Source organism: Serinus canaria, chromosome 2 (genome assembly GCF_022539315.1).
Source record: "Serinus canaria isolate serCan28SL12 chromosome 2, serCan2020, whole genome shotgun sequence".
Taxonomy (NCBI): domain Eukaryota; kingdom Metazoa; phylum Chordata; class Aves; order Passeriformes; family Fringillidae; genus Serinus; species Serinus canaria.
In genome coordinates, this window is record NC_066315.1 from 120659455 (window position 1) to 120687405 (window position 27951).

The 27951-nt window shown below is 38.5% G+C and overlaps 2 protein-coding genes across 4 annotated transcripts in view; one reads left to right on the top strand and one right to left on the bottom strand.

The window, feature by feature from the left end:
• Nucleotides 1–27951, bottom strand: part of RPL7 (ribosomal protein L7) — an 886137-nt gene that overhangs the window by 753598 nt on the left and 104588 nt on the right. The gene's annotated exons all lie outside the window — the stretch shown is intronic.
• The window catches only part of CRISPLD1 (cysteine rich secretory protein LCCL domain containing 1), a 38460-nt gene continuing 23792 nt past the window's right edge, over nucleotides 13284–27951 (top strand). Inside the window, exons 1-2 of one of the 3 annotated variants that reach the window (XM_030239002.2) lie at nucleotides 13284–13365; nucleotides 14276–14598. In XM_030239002.2, coding sequence (XP_030094862.1) covers nucleotides 14341–14598 — 258 coding nt within the window. In that variant the 5' untranslated portion in view covers nucleotides 13284–13365; nucleotides 14276–14340. Of the gene's footprint in view, nucleotides 13366–13421; nucleotides 13444–14275; nucleotides 14599–27951 lie in introns of those variants that run through there. The other 2 variants (XM_030239009.2, XM_018911192.3) reach the window with 2 other exon arrangements.

Consider the following 27951-nt stretch of genomic DNA (forward strand, 5'->3'; position numbering starts at 1 on the left):
ACAGGTCATTTGGGATGTGTGTTAGTCTGACAATCAGATTATAGTGAACCTAGTGCATCCAAGGAGAGCTGTTTCACCCCAGTTGCTGGTTCAACTCCATCCTCTCCGTACATGCTACGCAGCTTCTACTTCCCTATTAACTAATTTGTAGCAGTGATATTAAATTGATATTGTACTGTATTGTTATTTGAAGGGTAAAGATAAAAGCAGACATTGAACAAAAAAAAATACAGGCACTTGCCATTTAATAATCAAACTTTTTCTGAAAATCTGATCTGTGCAACAGGACCCAGCTGTTGTCTATTATTGCTATATTTGGCATTTATAGCAAGAGAAGACAGATTTTCCTGGGTCTCATCCAATGGTGTAGCCTGACCCACCATGTCAGGCTGGTGGAGTAAAAGACAGATGGAGAGAAGATGAAAAAATGAAGTCAAGGAAAGGGAAAACAACTGTTGAGGAGTTGAAGGAACAGAGACAAAGAAACAGATGTCTGCTCAGTTACAAGAATGAAAAGAAAAAGACAATGAACATAAGAAAGGTGACAGGGAAGAGTTCAGGCTTGTATAACAAACTGTGGAATGAAAGAGACTGAGAAAATTCAATCTAGCAGGCAAGAACTGGCTGGAACAATATTGTGGTGAGCAAAGAAGTGGGAAATATTTTAAAAGGGCTAACTGGAGAAAAATATGGAATGTGAAAAAAGATGGTTGTAAGTGCACAAAGTATCGGGCATAGTATTGAATGCTGCACACACATAACAACCAATACATTCCAGTAAAACTTAGTGGATTCTTTGTATTCAGTAGATGGTATGTAACTGTTTATGAGTTATTTATACAAGCCCTCTGGAAAGGCTTCAAAATGCATCAGTCCTGGTTAGACTTATTTTAGACTCTATCAAGGAGAAATGGTTGTCCACAAGATCTGAACTGGCAGCTGGCTGCCCTGAGGGTTCTCCAGGACAACTTGCTACTTTCCATTTCCTAGGAGATGCAGTTGCAGGAGGCAGTGTGCAGCTTGCCTTGGCTTGTGTTACCAAATGTACCGTGAGATTATGGAAAATGTTGAACCACCAGAGGTCCAAAGCATGGTTTGAAGAATATCTGCAGTCCAAGAAGGAACCAAGGCTTCCCAGAGAGGTTTGGGAGTAGCATCTCGTGAAGAAGAAAAGGCTGTGTGCAGGCATGGAAGTATCTCTATGAACTGACAAAGGCACTGTACTGAGAGCAGCAGCCTGGAAGGGTAGGAAAGTTGAATAAGGAGTTGGTTGTGGGAAATGTGAAATATAATAGAAATATTTTCACTATGATATTTTAAATAACTCTTCTACACATGAAAATATATACATTATAATTAAAGCTACTTATTATTAGCTTTATAATTAGGAGGATGTTGGGCTTTAGTTTCCTTACAGAAATCCCTATGGACATTACCATTCCAAAACCTCCTTCTGCACTTAATGCTGTTTACTTTACGTGCCTTTGTACCTTAAACTGTCTTAAATGTTGGAAGAAACTGCTTTCTTAGCATTTTTTAAAGAAGCATGATATTTGTTATACATCTGGAAATAACGCATTATATAGGTCCCTCAGAATATTTTTTCTAAAGTGTATTTTGGGAACCTTAGAAATTTCAGTTATTTTTACCATGATTAGTTAAGTATAGATGTTGAGTCTTGCTGACAGGTCATTTTTCAAAACCTTATCGTATGACAATGAGCGGGTGGTCCCAATGTCAGGAAGTGATTGTGGAGGGAAAAGTGGCTGAGGTGAGAAAACATGTAGAGTTAAAATCTGCCCAGAGGCAGGTGGGTCACCACATTAATGCTGTGTGGCTTTTTATTATGATAGTATTTTTTTGAGTACATGATATGCTATCATTCATACATAGTAATTCCATTGTAAATTCACGTGATAGGAAATACTTAGGAGAAAAAGGCCACAATGCATAAAAAATGTCATCCACAATTTTTCACCAAAACCACAAGGATCAGTTTTCATAATGTTCCAAAAAAACTTTCAACTTCTGAGAATTTTCTGAGAATTATTTACCCCATGCATAAGCACCTTTTAAGAAAACCTTCTTAATATGCACCCTGACAACTTTGCACATAAGTGGCAGCATTTATCATTTTTACTATTTTTCAAAGTGTTATGATGAGACTTAAAAAAAGCACAGCCCAAACCAAACTGCTGTACACCTCTTGCAGAATACAGTACAAACCCCCAAGTATTAAAATGTCACTTTCCTAATAACAGACCAGAGACCAGAAATTTTGTGCTATTCAATTACGAGACTGACAAGCAATACCAAAGGACACAAACACAGCAGTATTTTGATTTTCTAACTACAAAGGACGAACAGACTATCAACAATATGTGAGGGATAGCTCCTTTTTCCCCTTCATTACTGTGTCAATATGATTTGCACAGAGGAAATGAAGAAATCAAACTTTCCCCCTTTAGCCATGCACTCACATGTGGGGAAGTTGTACGTCTGGTGATAACAGAGCAGACAGTGATGTCTTTCCCAAGCAGCCCAAACGTCCCACTCCATGACATTTCCATGTACACATCTCCATAGCACAATCATACTGTGACAGCCACAGACACTTCAGCATCCCCTTTGATGTGTGCCAAAAGGATGATGTGTAAAAGGATGATGTTTCAAATCCTTGCAAGACCCAGACCATAAGTCCTACAGCAGTTTGAAGATTTCACACCACCTCTCTCAAACAGTACAAACTAATTAAAATAAAGCCACATCAAATTTCTTTCCCAAAGGAAACAGACTTCGAGTAAATGTTGTCAGGTTGCTTCCACTTGACTGCACTGAATTTTAGAGCATCCTTTAGAGGATCATTAGCAAAAGACCATGTGCCTCACAAAAATTTTCCTCAGATTGGTCAGGTACTACTGCAAAGATGCCAAGATCCCAAAACTCTCCTCATCAGGAAAGACCTGTCCCTTTTCCCCTTTTTTCAAAGCAAGAAGGATCTGTGGTGTGTAAATATTGCAGTCCATACCCTCTGTAACAGTCTTGTTTGCACATATGAATACTGCTTCTTTAAGAAAAACAGACACTGGCACCAGTGTAAGAATGTATGTTTTAATACTTGCACACATACAGATATCGGTCTGTTTAGAGCAAAAAGGCTGAAGAACAGGCACAAAAGGGGAGCTGACCTTTCAGTGTTTACCCTGGTGGTGTTTGCAGTGGCACCTACCGGGCTGACGTTGGCGACGCCGTTTTGGAAAGCGCCAATAGACTTTGCAAACCTGAAAGCTTCTTTGCAAAGCTTGTACTACACTGCTTGCTTGAACTTCCTCTGCTGGGGCCCCACATTCTGTAAGCAACTAATTATGTTTTATAACATAAACAGGTCAGTATTTTGATGTGTATATCCTGCACTCCTTTAAAGGTTCTATTCCTTCAAAGCAGCAACTCAAATCCTCACATACCCTCTTGTTGCTATAGCTGTAGCAGTAGCTATGTGAATTTGCCTTCCACTGCAGCAGCTGTGGATGCAGAATTTTCCCCAACCCTTGGCTGTGATGCTCTGTTTTAACAGTGGGTTTGAGAAAGAGGAACTTTGGATTATGGGATGCAGAAGATCAGAATATGGAAGACTGATGAAATGGGAGATTCCTAGGGAAAAGCAGCTCTCTAATAAACATCCCTTTATATTTTTCAGCCACCTGAAAAATACCCAGGCCCATACTGTTTCTGAATGCAGGATTTTTTTTAATGCACAGACTTGTTATACAGGCAAAAAAGTTGGTAAATAAATGACATATCTATTTAGAAATAACTGCACGGTTTATCTGAGTGGTGAGGTAAGAAATTAAGGAATTGTTAAGACATTGCTCCTGAGCAGTAGTCAGATTTCCCAATATCAGACAGGTAGGGAAATCCAGTAACAAAGCTGAAGAACCATAAAATAAAGAGTCTTGCTCTGAGAGTACAGAGCCTGGTTGCTTGTAGGTGGAAGACACAGCAGACGTGGAGGGAGGGGGAAGTGTGGGACTGGGACAGAAGGAAGTAGAGCGGAGAACTGGCTGATTTCCTTCTATTAACACTTGAATCTGTTTGGTTTAAAGGAGAAATGAGGGAAGAATGGTTCTTCCTGGAAGAACTTCACTGGAGGCACAAAACTGAAAGCTGCAGCTGCTGATGCTGAGGGTGGCAGCCCATCCACACCATGGTATCCTAGCAATGGTTTTAGTCTTCCATGTTCATATCTGTAACTCCTTGAGACAACCAAATGTGCTACATGGATCAATTCCCAAACCCATCATTGCCTCAAAAAAGACACTGCAGCAGGCACTTTTTCCTGGTGCAGGAAAATAATTTCCCCAGCATGAGGAATGAGTATTTAGAGGTGCTAACAGTCAAGGCTACGCACTGAATTGTAAATGACTGGCAAATAAGCTATTAATTAAAATAGAAATTGATTCCATCTTGTGGGATTTAAGGAGAAATAAGATTCTCACAAGGTCTCTTTTGAGTGCTCTTTTAGTACAGCTGAAGGCAGTATTTTAATTTTCAAATAATCCAACCCCATAATTAAAGTTACATTTTTTGCCACAAATTTTAAAATATTAATGAAACTTGAATAAGTCTGGCTGAAGTGCTCCCGGGCAAAATATAGAAATATGCTAATGACCACCTTCTTCAAAGATCTGCTTTGAAAGAGCCATATTCCTTTATGAAAGCTATATTCCTACTGACAAAGTTCATTGCTTTCATTGTCCTTCATAATTCTAATTAAAACTTCCTTTATGAATCAATTTTTAACCATTCCTTCCTTTCATGGGCTTTTGGAAACTTATATTTAATTATACTTATCTGGAAATTTACAGGGAATACAATAATAAAAAAGATTAATAATATTAAAATCTTTGTTTTAAACATCAGTGTGATATTTGTGTTGATATTTTATCATTTAGAAGCAGTTGGTATTGAAAACTGAGGTGATATGTAGGATGACATAAATTAATTCTTAATAAGTTGACCATAACTGCCCATACTGGTATAATTTATAAAGACACTGTTTTGCACAGCAGGGTATGAGTGCTATATATATATTAAAAAAAAGGATTACTGACAACCCATAAGAGTAGAATTAGCATGCTTATTCATGCCAATATAAAGTCAGAATATTGGCATGAATATTCCTAAATATTCTTACTGATTTTTCCCATATTGAAAAGACACGTGATTTAGACCAAGCAAGGCTTGAGACTTGTGAATCAGACTGTTTTTTTCTGCCTGATCTGATAAAGAATATCTGCACCTACAGAGATGTGCTGGATGTGTGGGATCTCTCAAAGGTTGCTGCCAAACAGACACTTCCTAGGGTGGCCTGGATGGTGTGAGATGTTACAGCTGTTAATGCAAATGATTCTGTATTATGAATTCTGCATATGTTCTGCACCTGAACAAGTTTCTCACATGAAGAGCTTCTGCTGGTGTCACTGTCAGCCTAATTTCTTGTTCTCTTTCAGTCATATGAAGTTTGACCTAAGCATGTAGGCTGGCTCTTCTCCACTTCCTATCCTCACCACGGCACACAGATTTTAAGAACCAGGATGATGATGATGAATCCAAGATATTGGCACAGACATGGTAGAGTCTCTCCCAGGGTAAAAATTAGTTCATTACAGAAAGATTACTCCTGACTAGTCAAGACATCTGAAATCCTGTGATTATGCTGCAGGAAACTGCAAGTTAAGAGCAGCCCATGTAGAAGTAGTTCCCCAGTCGTTTTCCCTATGTGTTTGATTTAAAAACCAAAGAAATGACACTTAGGGAGGTGTTCTAGTGGTGGACTTGGCAGTGCAACATTAACAGTTGGCTCAATGATCTTAAGGATCTTCCCCAGCCAATGATTCCTTGATTCTATAAGTATGTACATAACAGGGACAAGACAGACCCAAGCATTTCTGTCAGCAGGAAACATTTATACCTTGCACTGTTTCTAGCTCTGGGGCTGGGCAGTGCTATTTCCTACACTTCTCATCACCTCACCCATGCATCTCTCCCAGCTTACTTACAAGAGCTCTGAACCTGCAGGGTTTGGAGCACTGATATCAGTTCAAGCTACCTCACAGTGCTGGTCCTACCAGTGCTGTGTAACTGCTGCTTTTGCCAGAGACAGGGGGATAGTGCTGCTGAAATCTGACAAATTCACATGAAGTTATTGTTTGTAACCATCTGCCTTACTGCTACTGTGAAGGACAAAGCACACACACACCAAAAAAAAAAAAAATAGGACTTCAAGTCTGACACCAATGCATCTTCACCTTCCTTCCAGATAGTAAAATGCATAATTCACATGCAGCTGCACAGTAAAGGGCAGCCTGAAATTTGCTGGCAAAATAATATTTGAAATCCTAAGATGGTGGCTTCTAGATACACACAGCATTTTTTTACTGTAAGCGGAGACCTCCAGTTTGTTCAGAGGCCGAAGCAGCTCAGCACAGATGCCTGTATCATTTCTCCCACACAGTAAAGATCACCAGTTATTTCTCCTCCAATACTTCCAACCATTTCCAACATGGAGTTGAGATGAGGAACAACACCTGTGAGGTGTTCCATCACCATGGGTAATACAGAATCACAGAATCACAGAATTTCTAGGTTGGAAGGGACCTTTAAGATCATCGAGTCCAACCCATGTTCTAACAGCTCAACTAGGTCATGGCACTAAGTGCCACATCCAGTCTTTTTTTGAACACATCCAGGGATGGTGACTCCACCACCTCCCTGGGCAGATGATTCCAGTATTTGATCACTCTTTCTGTGAAAAACTTCCTCCTTAATTCTAGCCGGTATCTCCCTTGGCGCAGCTTGAGACTGTGTCCTCTTGTTCTGTCTGTTGTTGCCCGGAGAAAGAGACTGACCCCCAGCTCACCACAGCCACCCTTCAGGTGTGTTAGGCTGATACTTACAGGCTGTGTGGGCCATAGCTGTGCACAGTTAGAGCTGTACAGGTCATGCTGGAAGTCTCCCCAAAGAGGTCACATCTCTTCCTGGCAAGTTGCTCTTGTAGAACTGTTCACTGAGTTGAGTTATAGCTCCCTTCACATTTAATATAAAATATAAGAAAAATAATGCAATCTGATATTAGGTTTTGTTCCAAACTTATCCTGACAAAACTTCTCTCTTGAAATACAAGTTAGTTTTGGGCAAAATGCTCAAGTCTTGTCTCTGCAGCAACACTGTGCACAAGAGCAACACTTAATTCAGTTAATTTTACAGCACAAATAGCTGGAGACAATAACCTCCAACAAAGTTCTCAGTTGTATTCCAAATCAATTAGTGGCAAAGGGATTTAGAACAAAGTGTTTCTGCGCTTAAGGCTTGAATTTATTGGAACTGTCTGGGTATATCTGTCTAGGCAGAAAAACAACTTGCTCATAAGTACCCTATTCCCCCAAAACAAAAAAAGCATATGGTGATGAGCTTGAGAGTGAGCATAAATGTGAGACTACATCAATAACAATATATATGGTACCATAAACCTGCCACAATTAGTTCTTTATTTCATATAGATTAAATGTAAATATTGGTTTTCTGTGTGACTTCATTTTACCAGAAGTGCCCTCATCACTGGGTTATAGAAGTGTTGCTACACATCCCTCTGGCTCAAAATATACTTGATTATTTTGTGAAATAGAAGTGACAGAGAGAATGTTGTTCTGACTCACTCAAATGTACAGGTTGGGGAAATTAATCATGGGCAATCAGGCTCAAATTCTTTTAGAGAAGGGTGGAAATGGAAACCTACTCCTTGGCTGATTATCTCTTGTGATACTGTGTAAAGGAAAAGGCAGCATGTGTCTTTTGCTTTATTTTATGAACAGCAATATTGAAATAATGATTCTCTGTACTAAAATCTAATGTCAGAGACTATTTCAAAGGAGACCAATTGTTCTTTATTTCAAGAGCTTTTTGTTTGGTAAACAAAATAATTTTTGATCTTGATAAACTTAAGAGGTAAGTGGAGTAAATTAACCAGTTATATAATAAACTACAGTTCAGAAATCAGAATAATTTCCTGTATCTTTCTTTTAAAATGTATCTTCAGAGTAATTTAAATCATGGCATTTTTCTTTTTAATGATATCCTGCCTTCCATTCACACCAGCTCCCCAGTGGCCTGCAGCTCTGACATTTCCCCATTGGTTAAAATCTTTATTGGATTTCATACCAGTTGAAGAATGTTAATTGATGATAACTTTTGTTCATATTTGATCTTAGACAAAATCAAACTAAAACAATTAGCAGTTCTTAGTCTCAATTAGAAGCAGAGTAGAAGCTCCCCTTAGTAGAAATAACTGCTTCCAATCCCTGTAAATACATTAGAATGCCTTTTTCAAAGTAATACAATGATATAAAAGAATAGTTCTGTCCTCATGCAATCCCTGTATTAAAATTTTAAAATGGAATTTTTAAACTAGTAACAAAAAAGTAAAAGCTTAATTCCAGCTATTCATAAAAAGTATAAAAAATTATGTTCAAATAATTGTTTTAGGAATCATTGCATGACTTTATTTCATAGATTTATATATCTTTATATAGCAAACTATATTGCTATATATATATATATCTTTATATAGCAATTTATATTTGACTATTTACTTTTACAGATTTTTGTGAATACTTTTTCAGTTTCCTCTGTGAAGTAGCTGGTGAGGGTGGTGCACAAAAACATTTCTGCCATTCTTGCTCTTTATCTTAGCAATGGATAGTAGGTGATACCAGATATGGCTTCTTTTCCTGAAGGCCAGGAACTGTGATGTGCTACAAGTATCTGTTAGATGCTGTTCTTTTAAATATTCTTCTGAGAGATGGATGGTAAATAGGATCTTTGGGAACTCTGCTGGTATACTGCCAAAAGCAATGGATACAAAATTTTCTCTATGATGCTACAATGTCTAAAGATGACCAACACTTAAATGACTATCATGTAGCACAAACTTCACTAGGGAATGTACAGTAATACTGGAAGGAAAAGGTATGAAAGTTAAAGGAGAATGCATGGAAATGCTCCCTAGTGAATGCAATTTGTCCAGGCACTTGTACAACTGCTATGTGGTACAAGATCTTAATGAATCTTTTTTTTCTGGTAAATCTAGCCAAAGGAAAGCTTTTCCTCGTTGTTTTGTTGTGGGGGTTTTGTTTGTTTGTTTGTTAGTTTGTTTTCCCTCTGTGTGTGTGTGTGTGTGTGTGTGTGTGTGTGTGTGTGTGGTTTTTTTCCACCCAAGTTCTCTCTCTGAATTACCAATAAAGCTGTGATTCTCAAGGAGAAGTCAGTTCACAAAGTCCTCAGAAATGATTTTTCCAACATATTTGTGGCTGAAATAATCCATCTAGCAAAAGATTTTGCAGGACTGGAATATCTTGCACAGTATTGTAACCATATCCAGAAAGGCAGGGATACTGACACCCATCATCTCTTTAGTTTATTTATCGGTGTCAGTATCCCTGCCCTTCTGGGTATGGTTACAATACTGTGCAAGATTATTCCAGTGCTGCAAAATCTTTTGCTAGATGGATTATTTCAGCCACAAATATGTTGGACAAATCATTGCTGAGGACTTTGTGATTGCTTTTTTTTTTTAATCTGAGCAGAAAATTTTAAAAAAACCCCAAAAACAACAACAAAAAAAGCCAACCAAAAAACCCTCACAAAAACAACAAAACAAAACCATTTTGGACAGTTTGGGCAAAAGCTTAAAGCTAGGCTTTGAGCAGAGTTCATCCATTTTAGTCAGCAACTTTCTCATGGATATATTTACCTTCTCTAGCTCTATTTATTGAAAAAAATTGTGAAAAAAACCCAAAAACCAGATTAAACAAGAGTCACCAAAAGCAAAATCAATTCAGACCACTCAGCAATATATTAGATCTCAGCAAAGGCAGGCATATTAGATCTCAGCAAAAGAGCATTGAAGAACCTGCTCCACATTTAGAAGAGACTAAATCTGAAAATTGGTCTCTCACTGTGCAGCCATCTCTCTTGAAATGTCTCCTGCTTTGCCATTTTTGTGTGAGCCTGAAACAATTGGCCACAGTGTTAGTGCAGACAGGCAGATGGGGGTCCTGATTTGGGAGTCACTGGAGTTTATGTGTCTGACAGCAGGTTTGTGATAAACTCAGTAATGTACACCTCCAGGGGTTAAACTTCAGGTGTACAGCAGGTCTTTCTGGCAAAAAAAATGTTCCCAAGATTATTAGTTGCCTTTTTAGTCACTGTCAGGACCAGGTAACAACTAAACACTTTATGTGAGTCTAATTTTTGGGTAAAAAACAAGAAGTTCCCAAATTGCTGTAATGGATCAGACTTTTCAGTGGCTGTTTTAGTCAATACAGTGCTGTGATGTTATAACATCAAGCAGAATATCATAAGGTGGATTATCTAAAGATACTTAAAATCAACCAAAAAATGGCCTGGATTCAGATTCTTCCTTCTGTTTTAAATTAAATTCCAGCTCTTATAATTCAGCAGATTTGTTAAATATTCTTTATATGTATTACAGTCTGTCCTTGTCTTCCTTAATTGGCAGTGTCACTTTTTCAGCCCAATTATCCATACTTGCATGCTCCACATAATCTTTCTAGTAGGAAAGCAAATTGATGGTGAAGTAAAGTATCTTTTATTCATGCCCTTGTTTATTTACAATGACTGCTGGAACTTGCTCTCATCAAATGCAGAAAGATGCTCCTTGCTTCATCAGAAGATACTTTTTTCCCCTCACACTTCAAATGTCTTTTAGCCAAAGTTCAGGCTAAAATATTCTTTTCTTTTTCTTAGTGCCATATTGTCTGTGTTTGTGCAGCACGTACCTGGTGACCTCTTACTAATTTCTTTCAAGTGGGTTTTTGATTGCAATTTTTGTTGCAGCTGACAGCTATTCAGAAAACAGTTACTCAGTCCATCTGTTTGCACATGCACTGTCTGCATGTGCCTTTGGTAAGGGAGGATACTTACTGTTAGTTTCAAGAGATATAATGGTGCTTAACTGTTTATTATAATAATTTTAAATTGTAGGTGGCAGTTATGTATCCAGTGGCAGAGGTTTAAAATAATCCAGAAAAACAAAAACAAAGGAGAAAAGGGTCACTCCCATTCTGATTAAGAAAAGAATTCCAGCAATGTTTAATTATATTAATACACAAAAACTAGGGGAAGTGTCAAAATATTGTTTGTCAAAATCATAACAGTTTTATGTGGCCACAAACCATACAGCCATAAATCAAAATCATAGGGCCCAGTCATGGAGTGAAAAGGGTTTTTTCATTTGCTGAAAAAATTAATTGATAACCAACAAAAAGAAAAAAAAAACAATTTCAATGAGGCCAATTTTTTTTGCATTACTATTTATTTTAATGAATCTGAAACTTGCATCATAAAACAATGTCTTCAATTTGACAAAGACCAAATATGATCAAGTGCTTTCAGGAAAAGTATGATGAAATCAAAGACAAGAAATAATTGATCTATATTCTTTTTGAAGCCCAGCAAGAATCCACTGCTCATGGAAAGGGGCAACTTCTGCAATTTCCAGTTGATGTGAACCCCGTAAATATCCTCATTCTCTTAAATTTTTTCAGTTTCTTGTGAGCAAGCATTACTGAGTCTAATAATACAGCAATTCTGCTGCTTTATAATGAAATAACACTTGTGCCCATACACAGAACAGAATCTGCATCTTGGCCTCCAGAGGCCTAAAGGGGATGGAACAGGATATAGCAACACAAAAGCGATGTGAATATTAAAAAAAAAATAAAATCCAGAAATGACATATAGACTCCAGCAAATGCTTCTAATATTTTTTTTCCTTCCTGTTTCTTTAAACTCTTCTGCACAGCCAGAAGTATCTAAGTAAGTACATGGCTCATTCTTCTGTACCCAAAATGACAAGTGATAAGTTATCCTGGTGCATGAACACTGAAAAAACTTGCATCTAGTCTGTGTATGCAGCTACAGAGTGGCATTTTACCTCACACAGTTTTGCTATAAAAAATGTTTAGCGCCCAATACTTGAGCACAGAAATCCAATTCCAGGACTGCAAGAAAAAAAGCTATAGAGATCAACCAATGTGGAGCATGTGTGAATGTGTGTTTAAGTGTGCAAGTAAAAGTGTGCAAGTAAAAGACTACGTATAGCATCCTGCACTTAGTTCCAAAGTCCTGAGGGAAATTATAAGTAAAACTGAGAAAGAGAGAGCACAAGAAGCAGCAGTGTGTTACTTGCATGGCATTGTTTCTCTTGGGCCCATGAAATTTGGAAGCATTTATAGAGCTGGTCTGAAGCCAGCTGGATTCTGATGAATTTTAACCTCAGCTTCTCAGTTTCTGAAAATGAAAATACAGAAAACTTTTGGAAGCTGATACAGCAGTCCTGTGAAGACTGGAAGTTGGTCAATCCGGCCGTTAGCTCAATGTAACAAATTATACTGAGTAAATGAAATGTCAACCCCATCACCTCGCAAATAATTTCAGTCTAGAAGACTCCAGTACAACAAAAAGTATGTATCTGATGCCTATTCTTGCTTGGCACAGCAATGAGTGCTTACAAACTTTTGAATTCTACTTCGTAAAGAGCAGTCTCATATGGCTGGTTTGAATCCACAATAAAATTCCTGTTCATATTCCTCCAGCCATATTCACATGTTCTGGACTTTTGCGGAGCTCACAGCCTTTACTCTTTCCGGCGTCTCAGCAGGAGCAGGCCGGCTTAGCATCCTCTTGCCTGCTGCCAAGGATGGAGGCGGTTGGGGACGGGGCCCCCCTCGACTTTTCTGGGCGATCGCTTTTGCAGGACCGCGGCCAGCTTCTGCTCGAGGCTGCGGTGCCAGCCAGCCCTTGCTGCCCTCCGGACTCCAGGTATCGCCGCGGGAGCTGTTGCGGGTTCCGCCGCCCCCGGGTGCCGATGCCGGTACCGGGGCGAGGGTGCGGGGGCCGGGGCCAGGGGCGGGCGCGGTGCCCGGAGCGCGGCCGTCCCGCCCCGCGGGATGTCGGGGAGGGGTGTCCGCCGCACGTCACCGCCGCCTGCGATAAATGCCCGGCGGGGCGGGAGCCGTGGGGAGAAGCGTGGAGCTACTCGGGGCGGTGGTGGCGACCCAGAGGCGGGTGGGGGAGGCTGCGGCGGCGGCTGAGCTCGGCGGCAGCCCCGCGCCGCGGCTCCGCTGCTGGACACGTCCGCGCCCGCCGCGCCGCTCCCAGCGCTGCTCCGCGCAGCCGGCGGGGCGAGGCCGTGCCCGCGCCCCCCGGCCCCAGGCGGGCGTGGCGAGGAGGCGGGCGGCGGAGCGGAGCTGGCTGCGGGGAGAGCAGGCAGCCGCCGCCGGAGCGGTAAGGGCACTGGCGGGGGGCAGCATCCTCCCCGCAGCATCCTCCCCGCGGCGGCTGGAGGACGGGCGGCGGCGGCAGGTCTGGCGGCCGGGGGCGCTCCGGCCGGGTCGGCTGCCCCAGGGAGAGCGGGGCCGGGCGCGGGCGGCGCGCTGGGGAGCGCTCGGCTCTGCCTGAGCGCCTCTTTGTGTTTCCCTCCCGGCCGCTGGGTCCGGTGTGGCGGGATTCGCGCGTGCTCGCCCAGGGGGAAGGAGCGACCTCGGCTTTCCTGCGTAAAGCGCTCAGTCGTGTAGTAGGCGTTGTTAGAATATCGCATTCTTGGAAGTGGTGCTACTTTTTCTGCGAGTTTTCAGTGCTTTCCTTTGCTTGGTGACTAGAAAAACGCCGTCTTCCCCTTTTTCGTGTCCGAGTTGAATACCTTTAGTTTCACCAGGGTTTTGGAAATCGTAAAACAAAAGCTTTAATCAAGGTCATATTTTGAAATGCACTAAGAGAGGATACTTTGTATCAAGTTCATTGTGGATTTCAGTTTACACTTTGGCAATGACTGCAAGCCTTTAACCTTCTTTTGTTAAGTTCCAATACTGGAAGACCTTATCTACAGTCTAATCTTCATTGATGTCTGGCTCCTTTTAAGTAGATATGAAAAGCATGCTTTTTGCATGCAGGCACTGAAATGTGCATGTCAATGTAATATATAAAACCACTTGAACAAACAGAAGTTCATAAGGCTGATAAGTTATCTTCCCAAATCAAGTGTGTACTTTTAGAGTAAAAAATGCAGCATCCTGCTTTCTCCCCCAGAAGAACAGTTACAAAATCTGCATGAACTCGAGATTTTGTTGCTTAATAAGTCCATACATGCCAGTCCTTCAGTCCATAAATTACATTACTCTCTCTTATGCATTTACAGCCAGCAAACCTGGAAGAAAGACTTTGTGTTGGAGCTAACTCCCGAGCATTTTGAGATCATTCATCATGAAGTATGTAGTACAGGAATGGCTCAGAGTAACTACCTTGCTATTCATAGCTCAAGCAGTTTCTGCAATGGTTCTTCCCAATGCCACGCTCTTAGAGGAACTTTTGGAAAAGTACATGGATGAAGATGGTGAGTGGTGGATCGCCAAGCAGAGAGGGAAAAGGGCTATCACAGACAGTGATATGCAAAGTATCTTGGATCTTCATAATAAATTACGAGGTCAGGTGTATCCACCAGCTTCCAATATGGAATATATGGTAAGGAAAAACGGATAGTGACATGCAGAAAAAAATGTTCATAGAATAGTTGCTATCACTTTATAAAACAGCATACTTTCAGTCTTAGCTCGCTTGTTTTCTCCTTTAAAGAACATGTCACTTGTTTGTCTTTTTTTTTCTACAGGTATGAACTGTGAGATAAAAATGTCTCTTTGTGGATCAAGTGTCATGCTTTACAAATATTAATGTATTTAATCTCTCATAGCTCTGCTAAATTTAAGTTGCAGTTCCTCAGTGTTAGGAACTTAGGTATTTCCAAAATTGCAGCACTCAATAAAGTTGATTATAATTGTGGCCTATAAAGTTATCATCTGAGAAGGGTACTGAGCAATGAAGTTTCAAGATAGCATGCATGTATTCTTTCCCATGCTTCTAGGTTGGATGGCATTTCTGAACAAAATGAAGATCTTACTACAAGAAAGTCTTCTGTTTAGTTGGCACATGTTACTGGAGGGCTGTATATTTCTGTGTTCAAGTTAATAATGTAATTTCTCTTTATTTTTTTTTTCCTTAAGAAACCTCTATATTTGGACTATTATTAGTGGCATTAATTTCCATGTTTCTGAACTTTGTTTTTATGCCATAGTTCAAGGCTAATTCTATCTCTCCTTGCTAAGTAGATGAAATCAGGTCATAAGAGCTTTTAAGAAGTCTAGGGGTTTAATATAAATGGGCAACTTTTCTTTTTTCTGCACCTTTTACCTGTCCACATGGTATATTGTTTACTTATTTGCTCATGCACCTGAGAAAGAGCGTTGGTATAGGGTGAGTTGGTTATATCAAATATTATACAGGTTTCTTGTCACTTTCCATGACAGAGGTTTATATTAACACATTTCCAGATAAAAATATCTTTCCTAGACTGGAGTGGTATCTTTCAGGTTGGAGAGCTGTTTGAACTGAGCATATATGGGTCATATATGGGAGGAACCATGCTTGCTTAAACCATCACTAGAGTCATAGAATGGTTTGGGTTGGAGGGGACTTTTAAAGGTTCTCTAGTCCACCCTCCATTAAAGGCAGTTTAACTTAAGTTTACCTATGTGAGTGTTATTGTATTAGACTAAGAGCCATCAGAGAATTAGTTAATGGAATCACAGGATATATGGCCACATACCATCTCCAAACAAAGGGATGATAATACCTGAAACCTCTTTAACCCATTCAGTTACAATTGGCTGCACACATTTGTAAACTTCCTTTTCTGTTGTGACTTTTTCATACCTTGCCATAATAGAGGTTAACATTTTGTTCCCAGTCACTTTTTCTGGAAAGCTCAAGAACAAGCTATTAAGTCTTTTTGTAAAGGAAGAATTGTGAAGACTGATACTTTCCCTTGTTAAAATACTTCATGCCTTTTTCTTGAGATTCTCTGAAAGTGTAGATATTTGTAGTTATGTCGCTTTTTCCATTCCTAATGCCATACTACATTTGCCTGTCTTATATATCCTGGAAAGGAGAATTTGGATATACTCACAGAAGTAAGGTTTTTGACAGCTTTATTCAAAGATTCCTCTAGCACTGCACACACTTGGGCTTAAACTCTGTGTTAGGTCTACATCTGGAACAAGTTTTTTGGTTTTGTTGTTTTTTCTGTGCTCTCTAATAATGCCTGAGCCAGAGAGTACAAGTAGCATGGAAAAGCAATTACCCAGTTTTAACATCAAGGATCTTACTCAGAACAGGGCAGCAGCTTTCAAGAGGGTGAGATTCAATTTTAGCATAATATCCTAGGGAATGAGGGATTAGGATAGGCAAGGATTGGAGACCTGTGAAGGCAAAGGGTCTGTGTAAAGTATGTGGTCAGAGGGATAGATACCTGTAGAGGGTATGAGAAGGGTGTGGAGAGAGCCTGAGTGGTCAAAAGGTGTTGAGAAACATTGTGATGGAGAGAAAGATTAACCATATCTATTCCTCAAATGCTCTAAGACCTGTGACTGTGGTTGGGATCAGAAGTTTATGGAAGGAGGTTAGGAGCACAGACATTTGCTAAGAGAGGCTATTTTAAAAGTCTAAACCTGTTAGAAAGTGGGGAGGAAGACTGTATCTGGAGGAAGCAGGTGAGAGTTGATATTGGGAATGGAGACAGGAGGGTTCATAAGGCAGTGGGAACCACATGCTGCTTGAACAGAACGAGGAAAGGACAGGACTGCTGATTGTTTGCACATATATTTTTATGGTACTCTTAGAGATTTTCCTTTCAATGTCTTAACAAAGGTAATTGTTAGTGCTCCAGAAGAGGGAAACCATCCGTCTAAATGCTTGCCTGATGTTTAGCAAGATAAATGAGTGCAGCTGAAATACTTTTTGTCTTCTTTTGCTGTGGTTTATTAATATAGACATGCTGGCATACATGTCTACTGCTATTGGCACACTGTAGACTGCCCTTTGTATTAGTATTATTCTGAATAGAGCTAGTTCTGTTTGAGGAAATGACATTTTATGTCTCACTGAACCTGAATGGAGATAAGCAAGGTCCAGGTGCCTCCCTGTTAAACCTGTATCTCTATAAATCTGTGGTATAGTTGAGAAATTTAAGATATCCAGGAGTGCTTGGAGCTGGGAGAAATATGTGAAGGCTCCATGGTCTCACTGCACTGTTAGGTTACCTAAGATGTTCCAGACTAAAAGGCAGCTCTGGCTGAAGTGCCTCTGTCCTGCTCCTGCTGATGGAATGCACCTGAGTTGATGGTGAGACTGAGCCAAGTACTTAAAGAATCAGATTTGATTTAAAAAAATGTAATTTTTGTGGGTTTTTTTCATTCTGAGTCATGACACTATCTCCATGTGTGGCAGAATCAGATGAGTACCAGTGCTGATAAAAGAACATTGGAATGCATAACTGAGGAATGGGTGGGATGGAGAACCACATTGGGTAGGAGGTATTGGTTTTATTACTCACTTACAAAGTCCAGCCTTACCTTTGAGATAAGCCCTCTAGCATAAGATCTTGGTTCTATTAAAAACAAAACAAAATTAAAAAAAAAAACAAAAAAACCAAAAACAACAACAAAAACAACAACAACAACAAAAAAGACCACCAGAAAACCCCAACCAAACAAAACCAAAACCAAAAAACACCATGGAAAATGAAAAAGTTGCATTACTGAGCTGTACTCTCTTTCCATATGCTTTGAAAAAGCAAACATTACTGAGCTGTCATAGTTCAGAGACCTAAAGTTACAGTGCAGTAAGATTCACAGTAGCTAGGTCTAATGAACAAAGTGTTCTCATGGTTGTCTGGCTGAACTTACTGGATGAAAAGTTCATCTTCCCATGTACTGTGGCTCTGGTGGTGAGCAGTAATGGATTCCCAAGATAAGAGGATAAGAATAAAGCATGTGAAAAGAGAAACTTTTGCAATGAAACACCCCAGCTTCCAGCAAACAGCAGCTTAGGGACTTCCTCAATCTGTTGTTGTACTTTTTGCATCAGATGGAATACTCTCACATGGAATTTTCTTTATGAATCTGAAAGCTTCTGAGTCCACTTGTGTTTTTTGAATCCATGGCATCGATTTGCAGAGCTCTATACATTTAATTATGCAGTGGGTGAAAAAGTACATTTGTTTTTCTTTAAACTTCTTCTGTTTGATGCCTTATTTTTCTTTATTGTGAGAAATAATAATTTCCTCAGTGATGACAAGGCTTTCAGCTGAAGAGTCCTAATTCCTTTATTTGAGAAGTGTTCTACAAGGAAAACTGTTCCATTTTGAAATGGTTCTCCTGTTTTGCTTTTAATGCAGAATGAACAAACCAAACTGTGGATAGTTATGGCATACTCCAAATTGTTATAGTTGTATTTATTTTCTTCACTTCCTAATAATTTCTTGCATTATTTTACTTTTTGACTTAGTGTCCTGCAGCTGACATGTTTCATAGAGCTATTCACAATGACTTCAAGGTCTTTCTAATGTGCTAAGAGGTCATTTACTACACCACTGTGTATGTATAGTTGGCTGTTATCTCCAGCAATGCCCTTATTACTTTGTATTCATTCACATTGAGTGCTATAAATAATTTTGTTATCCAATCACTTAGCATTAATGAGTCTCTTCTCTTTATCTTTTGTTTTTCCTATCTTGTTTTTACCTATCTTAAATAGCGAATACTATATTGCATTCTCTTTACTTGAGCTTTTGTGGAGAATGTGTGATGCAGAGACCATGGACACATCTTGCAGGGAATCTGAAAATTATTTTATGCTCTTAAATCCCTTTTTTGTCATTTATCACTTCTTCCTTTACCTTATGATAGCTTATTTTTTTAAATATTTGTGTTTGTTATTTTTAAGTAACTTAGGAACTCTGTGGAAAACTTCACTGCCCTGACATGTTGACACCTTCAAGGTGTAATATATGGGGGAATAATTATCTGTATATTTCATATTTTTTTAACTTACCCAATGAATTCATTCCAGTGGAAGTCAGTTTTTAGTCTGTGGTTTCTCAGGATCTTCTAGAAGCTTTTTAAAATATTATCAACCATATGCTGATTTTTGTTAATGTGGTAAAAAGAGAGGCAATGTACAGCACAGTAATCAGAAGTTTAATGAGCAAGTTCTTCCATGTTCTTGAAGGATATTGTCTTGTCCTGGCAATTTGATGCTGTCAGTATTTTCAGTTTTGGCTGTTGTTTCTTAAGGCTGATTTGGATCTTCCACTTCACCTTCTGTCTCTTTTCCTGTGTGGAAGAATTCTGGTGTGAGAATGTGCATAAGCTCCTCTGTAGGGAGCAGTATTGCAAAAATTCATTAAACTCCTCTGCAGTGGCCTTATATGACCTTATGACTGCGTGTTAGATCATTCTTTCCTAGACCTCCTCCTTCAAAGCTGAGAGAGTTTTTGGGTTGTTGACATTATGACTTAAATAGAAAAAGAAAAATCTGTTTTTGAGGTTATGATGAACAGTGTGTTATAAAAATGCATGGCAAATGCAGGTTGTATATTTTCTTATTTGGATTGCTTCCTTTTAAAGAAAGGTGTAAGAAACATTTTCTTTTTGCTGCGCGCATGAATTTAACAGCACAGGAAAGAGAGGGGAGAGGTGTGAGGTTTCCCTGCTCCCCTTCTAAAGCACCTGAACAGAGCTTAGATCATTGTGTCGTGCTTTCAGCATGTCCCTCCTGGGCTGTTGCCACCACTGTGCCCTTCACACTGTGTGTGCACCTGGGGTACATCCATGTGGAAGAGACACTTGAGCAAGTACTGGGAGCTGTGGCCAAGAGCTGCTGGCCCTGTTCAGTCTGACCAGAGCAGGGGGGCTGTGGCTTTGCTGCTCTGCAGTGCTCAGGTGTCCTTGCCTGGTCCTCTGCTGTGCTGGAGCTGCCTGTGCCTGCCCAGCCTCTCTTGCCAAAGACCTGTCCTTTAAGGGAAAAATGGAAACCATCATGATTTGTCATATGGTTTGTGGTGGATTCATGTGAAGTAGTCCTCTTATTCAGTTAGAAAGGGTTTGCTGCATATTAATAAATTCTTACTAGATTGTAAAGGCTTAATAAAACTTGAAAAACGTCCCAAACTCCTAATACTTTTTTTTTTTTTTTTTTGGAAGCATTAGTTGTGTATCAGGAACTGAAATTGGAAAAACTTTTTTTGCAATAATTTCATTGGTAACATTGCACCTTAGTAAACCTGAATGTATTAATGAAAACTGATTTCCTTCATGGTTATTGCAGTCAAGACTATAAAAATAGTAATTATTATTTAGTTAGTGGAAGTTGTTAATTCCTCTATATTTCAAACAGCTGTAGTTTGCAAAATAAAATAATTCACCAAGAACAATATTCACAAAAGTAATTTTGGTTAATTAATTTATATGCACTCTATTTTAAATCATTCTTTTAGTATTCATTCCTTGATTACATACATATTTTCCCGAAGAAAGAAGTCAAATGATTAATGTGAGACCCTCATTCCGTCCTTTTCTATACTTAAGAGTATTCAGGTTTCAGCTTGATTGATAGCAGAGCATTTCAACCTGGTATTTCTTGGCCCCAGGCCATGCACTGCATTTTGTAATTACTGTAATTGGAGACACCAGTGTCTTCTAGGGCAAGGAAGTCTTTGCTTTCTTCTTTATCTCTAGTCTTTTGGCCAGATCCTGCCAATAAATACCAGGGATGTCATTGCAAAGCCTGTAACTTGCTTCTATAAAGTTTTACTTTGGAAAACTTGGGAGGAATGTACAAAGTTCTAGAGGTGCTTTTAAAACAGTTCAGATTAGAATATTTATTTGGGTATAGTTGTACATATAGTTGAACATATTTTGTTTGTAGCTGTGTGTCTCTGGCTGTACCATATAGCTGTGTGGTTCTTCAGGAAAATTCTGGATGTGTGTGTGGCAGCAGTGTTGGACCCATATTTTGTTCACAGAGCAGGGGAAAAAAAGAAATATTTTTTTTTTTTAGTTTGATATGATGTTTGGTATATCTCTGAAGGTCTTAGTTTGAAAACCTTGGTAGTGATGTGTTGAAAGTGCTAATACCGTATAATTCCTTTCAAAACCATGACTAATTCATGACTTCTATGAAGGGCTTTATATTTTGGGAGGCTTGAAGATTTGCCTCTCCATTTCAGTAGCTTCAGAAAGACTTCAGAAGAAAAAAAATTAAGAAGTATTCCTTATTTAGATTTTTAAAATATTTTCCTGTAGGCAATCTTCTGTTATGGTTAAATAGAATCCATTGGACTTTGGATTATATGAACCCACTAATGCATAGAGCTCTTGCATGATAGTGAAAGATTATTCATGGCATCATAGGGACTGAATAGGGATCAAAATAAATTTTGTTGCTGTTTTGTGATGCATTTACATTCTATGATCAGTTTAATCAGGGAGTAGCAGCTACTCTATATGTGTATCTGTAAGTTCCTAGATGAGTTTTTTTTATTTTTGTAGTATTCCTAGGAGAATTGAAACAGCATTAGGAAACATTAAAAAAGACGTTGTAATGCATAAACTTGTTTGGGTGAATTTTTCTGTTCTGAAGTGCCCTTTTAAATTTCCTAGATCTTTCTGACAAAACATTTTGATGTCTCTGTTTAGTGTATCTTACCCATCTTGCCAAAACTCTTCAGGGATGCTTGATTAAAAACAATTCCTGTTCCTTTCGAGCAGAGGGCTTTGGTTTGTGGAATTGCCTAAGTGGCTGAAGAGCACTTTAGGTGCCAAGAACAGAGCAGCTCTATTCAGAGTGAACCTGCCCTCTTTCCCTCTGGTTTTCCACTTTTCTGCTTCACTTCAAAGATTGGTGGAAGTGCTTCAGCTCCTTTGCCTGTGCTCAAAGGCTGCTGACTCTGCATCAAAGAACACAGTGACGTTGACTTATCCTCTTATTCTCCCTGGCAGTTTTAGCAAAGGATTCTGCAATGTGAAGTGGCCAAGGAAAAAAAGTGCTATGACTTCTATTGATGTAATGCCAACAAAAACTAAGCAACTCCAAGTAAAGAAACTGAAAGTGGAAAGTAGCAGAAAGGCTCACTGTCTCAAAGTTTAAGGGAGCCCTCCCAAAATAAAATAATTAGCAACACAGGACAGACACTGTTCATCTTTAATTTTTGCTGTAAGAGAAGTTTTTTGTCCCCAAATTAAAGAACATCATTAAATATTAATCAGTAGTAGCAGAATCTAAGCTGAAGTATAAAATATGGGCAGAACACAGAAAGAATCAATGAGATTTATAAAAGTAGCTCCCTGTTGCCTGCTGTTTTCATGATATTTGCCTTGGAATCTTCCTCAACTAATTTTTTCTTTTTAATTGAGAAAAAAATACTTATTTCCTAACATTATTTTATTGACATGCTAGATATGAAGTTATCCTGTTCTATGTAAATATAATCAGCCTTAGATTTGGCATGAGTCATTATCATAGAAAAAGTGTGATTCAAGCAAAAGACTATCCTCTGGCAATATAAAGATGGACAAATTTCACTTTATTATGAAAGAAGATAACAGTTTCTTAAAATGAGGCTGTTAAATCCAGAATTTGGCTCCCTGAAAAATATCACAATAGATTTGTCCTGGATTCCCTGTTGGATCTTCAAGTGGTCAGGGATTCCTTTAATACATTTTCCAATGTTTTTTTGAGAATTTATTTGAAAATATTTCTGAGAGAAATGCCAGGTCGCATATGATCAATAAATGCTTTTTGGCAGTAAATTCAATTCACTTATGTCAAAACACAGTGGTCATCTTTTAAAAGCATTTAGTTTGACACATATTTGAGATACCATAGCTAATTCCTGTTCAAAGTCCAGGACATTCTGTAACATGTCTAAAACTGCTGTATGAAAGCAATCAGTTACAGTGAGTTTAACCTGGTAATCACTACTAGGATTTGAGGTGAGGACCTGTGCTCTGGTCAGTTTGTGATTAGCTATAAATATTCATGAATACTATTTGTAATGAATGTGTGCAATTCATAATTTGACAATGGACAAACTAGAGAAATCAAGATCAGCTTTCATGCTGTTGCTTCTCTTCTATTCCTGTTAGAATATAGAAGTGAATAGACGATTCTTAGTCATGTCCTAATAGACAGTCTCAATGCACTCCTTTTAAAAAGTAGCAAAGAAAATGCACTTTTTCAGAACACCTTGGAAAGCTGAATATTCCAGCACAGTTTTTTTAACATGCTTAGAGTACACAGAGAATTAAACGTGATTAGTCATGGCTGCTGGTTCCTATTCCTGGTTTTACTTCTTCAACACAAGGAGCTCAAACACATGAAGCTGTAATAAGGAGATACTTCTAAATATTGGTGCAATTTTTTCAGTGTTTGGGAACAATATTTTTGGCCATACACCACTTTCCTGTTTCCAGGCAAAAGCCACGGTTTTCCTGCTTTTTACTCTTTTCCAAAAGAGTAGCTGAAACCTCAAAGTCTATTCAGGGATCTCTGCCCAGTTTAAAGCTCTATAAACTCCAGTCTGCCACATGGTAGCATGTAAGTTCCTTACCATTTCTCTTCCAGCCAGGTAGTAGTTTTCCAGCAGAAAATGCCTGTCTTAACTTTCTTTGGCAGTTTTTAGCTATTCTTTCTTTGTGCTCGGAGAATATACCAGTACTAATTAGTATTGTTGGGGTTTTATTTTCAAAGGAAATTTTGCCTGGTTTTTTTGCCTGATTTTTTGTGGTCATGGTGCTCTGTGGGAAGACCACATTTTTTTTCTGACTCAAATGACTGGAGGTAAGCATCTCAGTTGAGTGAAAATTATTTGCTTTTCAGATATGCTAATTATGATTAGTTTTCATGGACTTCCTTCAGTAGCTTTGTGCTGATGAAATTGTCTCACTGAAGCATGACTCAAAGACAAGCTGATGAAAACTGCCAATGCCTGTTCATCAAGAAGAGATCATGTCAAACCAATCCATTTTTACTTTTTTAATCACCCAATAGTTAGGGAAGTATTAGGTGCCATATTTTGACTCTGGAAAGTTCTTGACACTCTCTACCCTGAAGTATTTGTGAGAGAAAATTGACAGAACTTCCTTTTAAACAGGCAGAAGATTGAAGGTGTTGGAGCATCTTCTGTTTTGGTTGAACACTTATGACTTGTGTGAGCAAGGAGTACACCTGAAAACTGCAGTGTGTGTGTGTGCTTTATATATATATATATATATATAGAGAGAGAGAGAGAGAGAGAGAGGGCATAGGAGAGGGCTGTTTTAAAGAACATGATCAAAATTAGAACTTGAGAAGTAGAAACAGTGGCCAGGGATGAACATGATGAAACTTAACTGCAAGGTATGGAAGGAGGAAGAAATCAAAATACAAGGCATAAAATGTAGAGGTAAAACTGCAATATAAAGATGCAGGAGTTGCACTGACTTAAAAAAAATATGTGACATCAATCTGTAAAAGGAGTTGTCCATGTGTGAAACTGATGAGAATATGTCTGAAATGGAAATGTCCATTACTGGTAATTTTTAAAGAATGGTCTACCCATTCTAGAGAGAATGAAAGAGATTAATAAGATTGATTGTGAAGACAGAATATGTGGTTTATGAGATGATTGAAGGAATGAAGCAGCTGAATTTGGTTAATCAGGGAAATAAATAAAGGTAATTACAGGAAAGAGAGAGATTTCTTTTTATGCGACAATAAAACAACAGCTAGCATTGCAGGGCAGGAGGTTGAGGTTGCATAACAAGGAGATCCTCTTTACTCTTACAATCATAAAAATCCAGAAAGAAATAAAAGTCAGAGTTATGCTGAAAGTACTGTTACTATTTCAAATTATAAAAATGTGGATAATATACATATATTTGGCTCAGTGGAAAAGCTAGATAGACTACACTCCGGATCAGTCTCTTGAAGTAATTTTTAAATGTACCTTTGTATATTTCTGTGTTGGTGCCATGCAGGTGATTTCTAGTTTTCAGCTGTATTTCTGGAATATTTGCTCATGGCATTTCTCATTCTATGTTTCATCTTTACTTTTTTTTTCCTTCTCAGTGTCATTAGTCTTAATACAGTGGATTCCTTTAAAAAGTAAATAAATACCCATACTGTACAGTGGTATTTACTTTACCACTCTTTCCCTATATTTAGAATGTATACAGCAATGAGGTATTTATACTATGCCATGGTAAATGTTTACTTTCAGTGGTGCCCACTGTACTTACTTTTCCATCTTCACTGAGCTTGAATTTTAGCTCTTCTTTAATTTCCGTAAAGTCCCAGTCCATATGATTTTTTTTCTGCCTTCCAACATATGTGAAAATATATCCAATTAAAAAATGTTACCACTCTTGAGGAGTTTTTTAAACTATTTTTACTGGAAAATGTTTTTTGAGCTACTGGCCTTTGCAGATCTGTTGCAATACCTTTTGGTGTAATAGGTGGACTCCTGCTGGTGTGCCTTGGATGAGAATGTACATTTTTGATTTAACACTCGCGCAACACAAATGGTGGAATTCATCTCACAAAGCTTTTGATGTCTGTGATGTAGATGTCTGCATTTGAGCCAGTCTCCTTTAGTTAGTAGAGAAAAATGAGAACCTCCAACACAGTTTATATCAGTTAAAAATGGGTGGCTAAAATTATCGCCGTCTATAGATGCTTATTTGTCTATGTAACTGCAAAAGTTATTTAGATAATTAGCTCAGATGTAGGTATCTGCTTTGGGGCTGCCTAAATTCAGTGTACATTAATCCCACCTCATGTAATTTGTTTGGCTGTTGATGAATTTTAATTTAAGATGTGGTAGTCTCACTGAAACAGCAGCTCCTCCAATAAGTAGAACATTGGTTTAGGTCCACACTGTACCTGAATCCTGTGTTGACAGAGGTTAAATTCCAAAATTTGTAGTCCAGTATGTAAAGCTAAACTGGCATTAGTTGTGGTTTATTTAAATGTGATATGGTGCAAACCAGAAGCAGTCATAAGATCCATATTTTGCAAAGTGTGGTGCAATCTTCTGGGGTAGAAGAAGAGTCAGCAGCTGGAGGCAGTAACTGCTGAACTGCTGCTGCCATTTAGTTTAACCTGCTCAGCTGGGTTTTGGCTTCTGCCAGGGTAGTGTTTGAGAACATTTGTGAAACACTGATAGTGCCATATCTGTGTGTCTTTGATGGTGAACTAGTTTTAATAAGATACTGATGAAAGAAATGCCTTTGTTGACAATTGTTGTGGTGCCATTCAAGCAGATTTGTAGAGCAAAAGAATTGATGCTGAGAACCTGGCATTCATGCTAATTGCATTTCAGGGTTTGTTTTTTTTCTGCTCTGTCTCTCTGTGTGGAATGAATACTCATGAACAACTTCAAAGTGCACCTCTAGCAGTGTTCTGCAAAACAAAAGGAATAGTTTCAAGGAGGTTCATACCGCCGAGCAATTTGTGATATTTTCGGTGTGTGCCTATCTCAATGTAGAAAGCCAGCCCTGATGATGATACCTTATCCAAAAGATAGATCTCGTGGTAGTTTTCTGACAAAGCGAGCAATACTTTTTCTTGCTAAACAAGTTGAATTACCCTGCATGTAGTACCAAACAATTCCCAGTCAAAGTGCTTGTCAGACCTGGGAATCAGCTGCCTTGATGCATTTCCATCTTCTTGTGCTCCCTTCAGTACCCTGTGTTTACCAAGGAATTCTCATAGAGCAAAGTCATTGAAACCTGGTCATGCCAGAGCATGGATAAGGGAACTACTGGATGAGAAATCAGGTGCTGTGCACACCTGTTTTTCAAAAAGTTATAGTCTCTCTTTTTATGGAAAGAAATTTCCTATATTTTTAAGTAAGGGTGTTTGAAGATTTAATTCATCCTTTGGCAAACAAAAGGATCCTTGCCCATAGCTGTGCAGAGATTTCTTTTCAACTTTACCATTTCTTTCAAAGAGTTGTTTTAAAAGTGTCCTTAGTTTAAATCTCTAAAATACTGACTGTTTCTGAGCATTGTGGAAGAATTTCTTGAGTTAAGCTTAAAGCTTAATTCAGGTCAGCTCAATATATATTTCAGTAGCCAGAATTTAATATCACTAATGACATTGTGGTTAAAATTTGAGAAATGTTTACTTCTGGTAGGATGTAAAATAAATTGATTGCTGTGACTCTTCATGTTCTTCCATTTTTATTCTGGCTTCTTTTAAAATCCCAAGCATCTTGGCATTTTAAAGGTCACTAATTAGTTTTGTATATATTTGAAGTTATTCATTGTGCTATTTGATCTGAATGAACATGACAACTTAGGTGTTTATCTTTCTTTGTGTATGGAGATTCTTTCATTGTTTGAAGCCCAAAGCTTGCCATCATGTAAGTGAAACAAGGGAGTGCTATTAAAAGCACAAGAATAAAATTTGTATTCCAGTAAAGAGGTGTGTTTTAAGTACTTAGGCAGATGTTTTTACCTGTTTGTTTAATTTAGCCTACTTGGTGTGTGAAATGCGTTATATTTAGAACTAATCTGACAGGATTAGTATGAAAATACTTTAAAATAAAGAGTCTTTTATCCTTAGAATTAAGATGCACAGCTTTTTTTCATATAACTTCAATTAGAATAATTAGTTAAGGAAAGAAATTTGGATCTTCTGTTATTGAAAGAGAAGAACAAAATTCAAGGTGGTATCAAAAATGTAAAGTGGCTCCTTCCTGTTCTTGATCCCATCTCTGAAGCATGTTGATAATTCCATAGAAAATCTTCAGAATTCTTCAAATTCCACCTACATGTAACTGTAGAATTGGCCTTTAAAAATACCTTTGTGCTAATTTTCTAGGAGTAAGCTGTGATATGGCATTGTAGTCTTACAGATTTCTTCTACAAGTTTTTAATTTGTTTTCAGAAATTACATATGAATTCATGTTACTAGCACCTGTGTAAAATTTTTGCATTA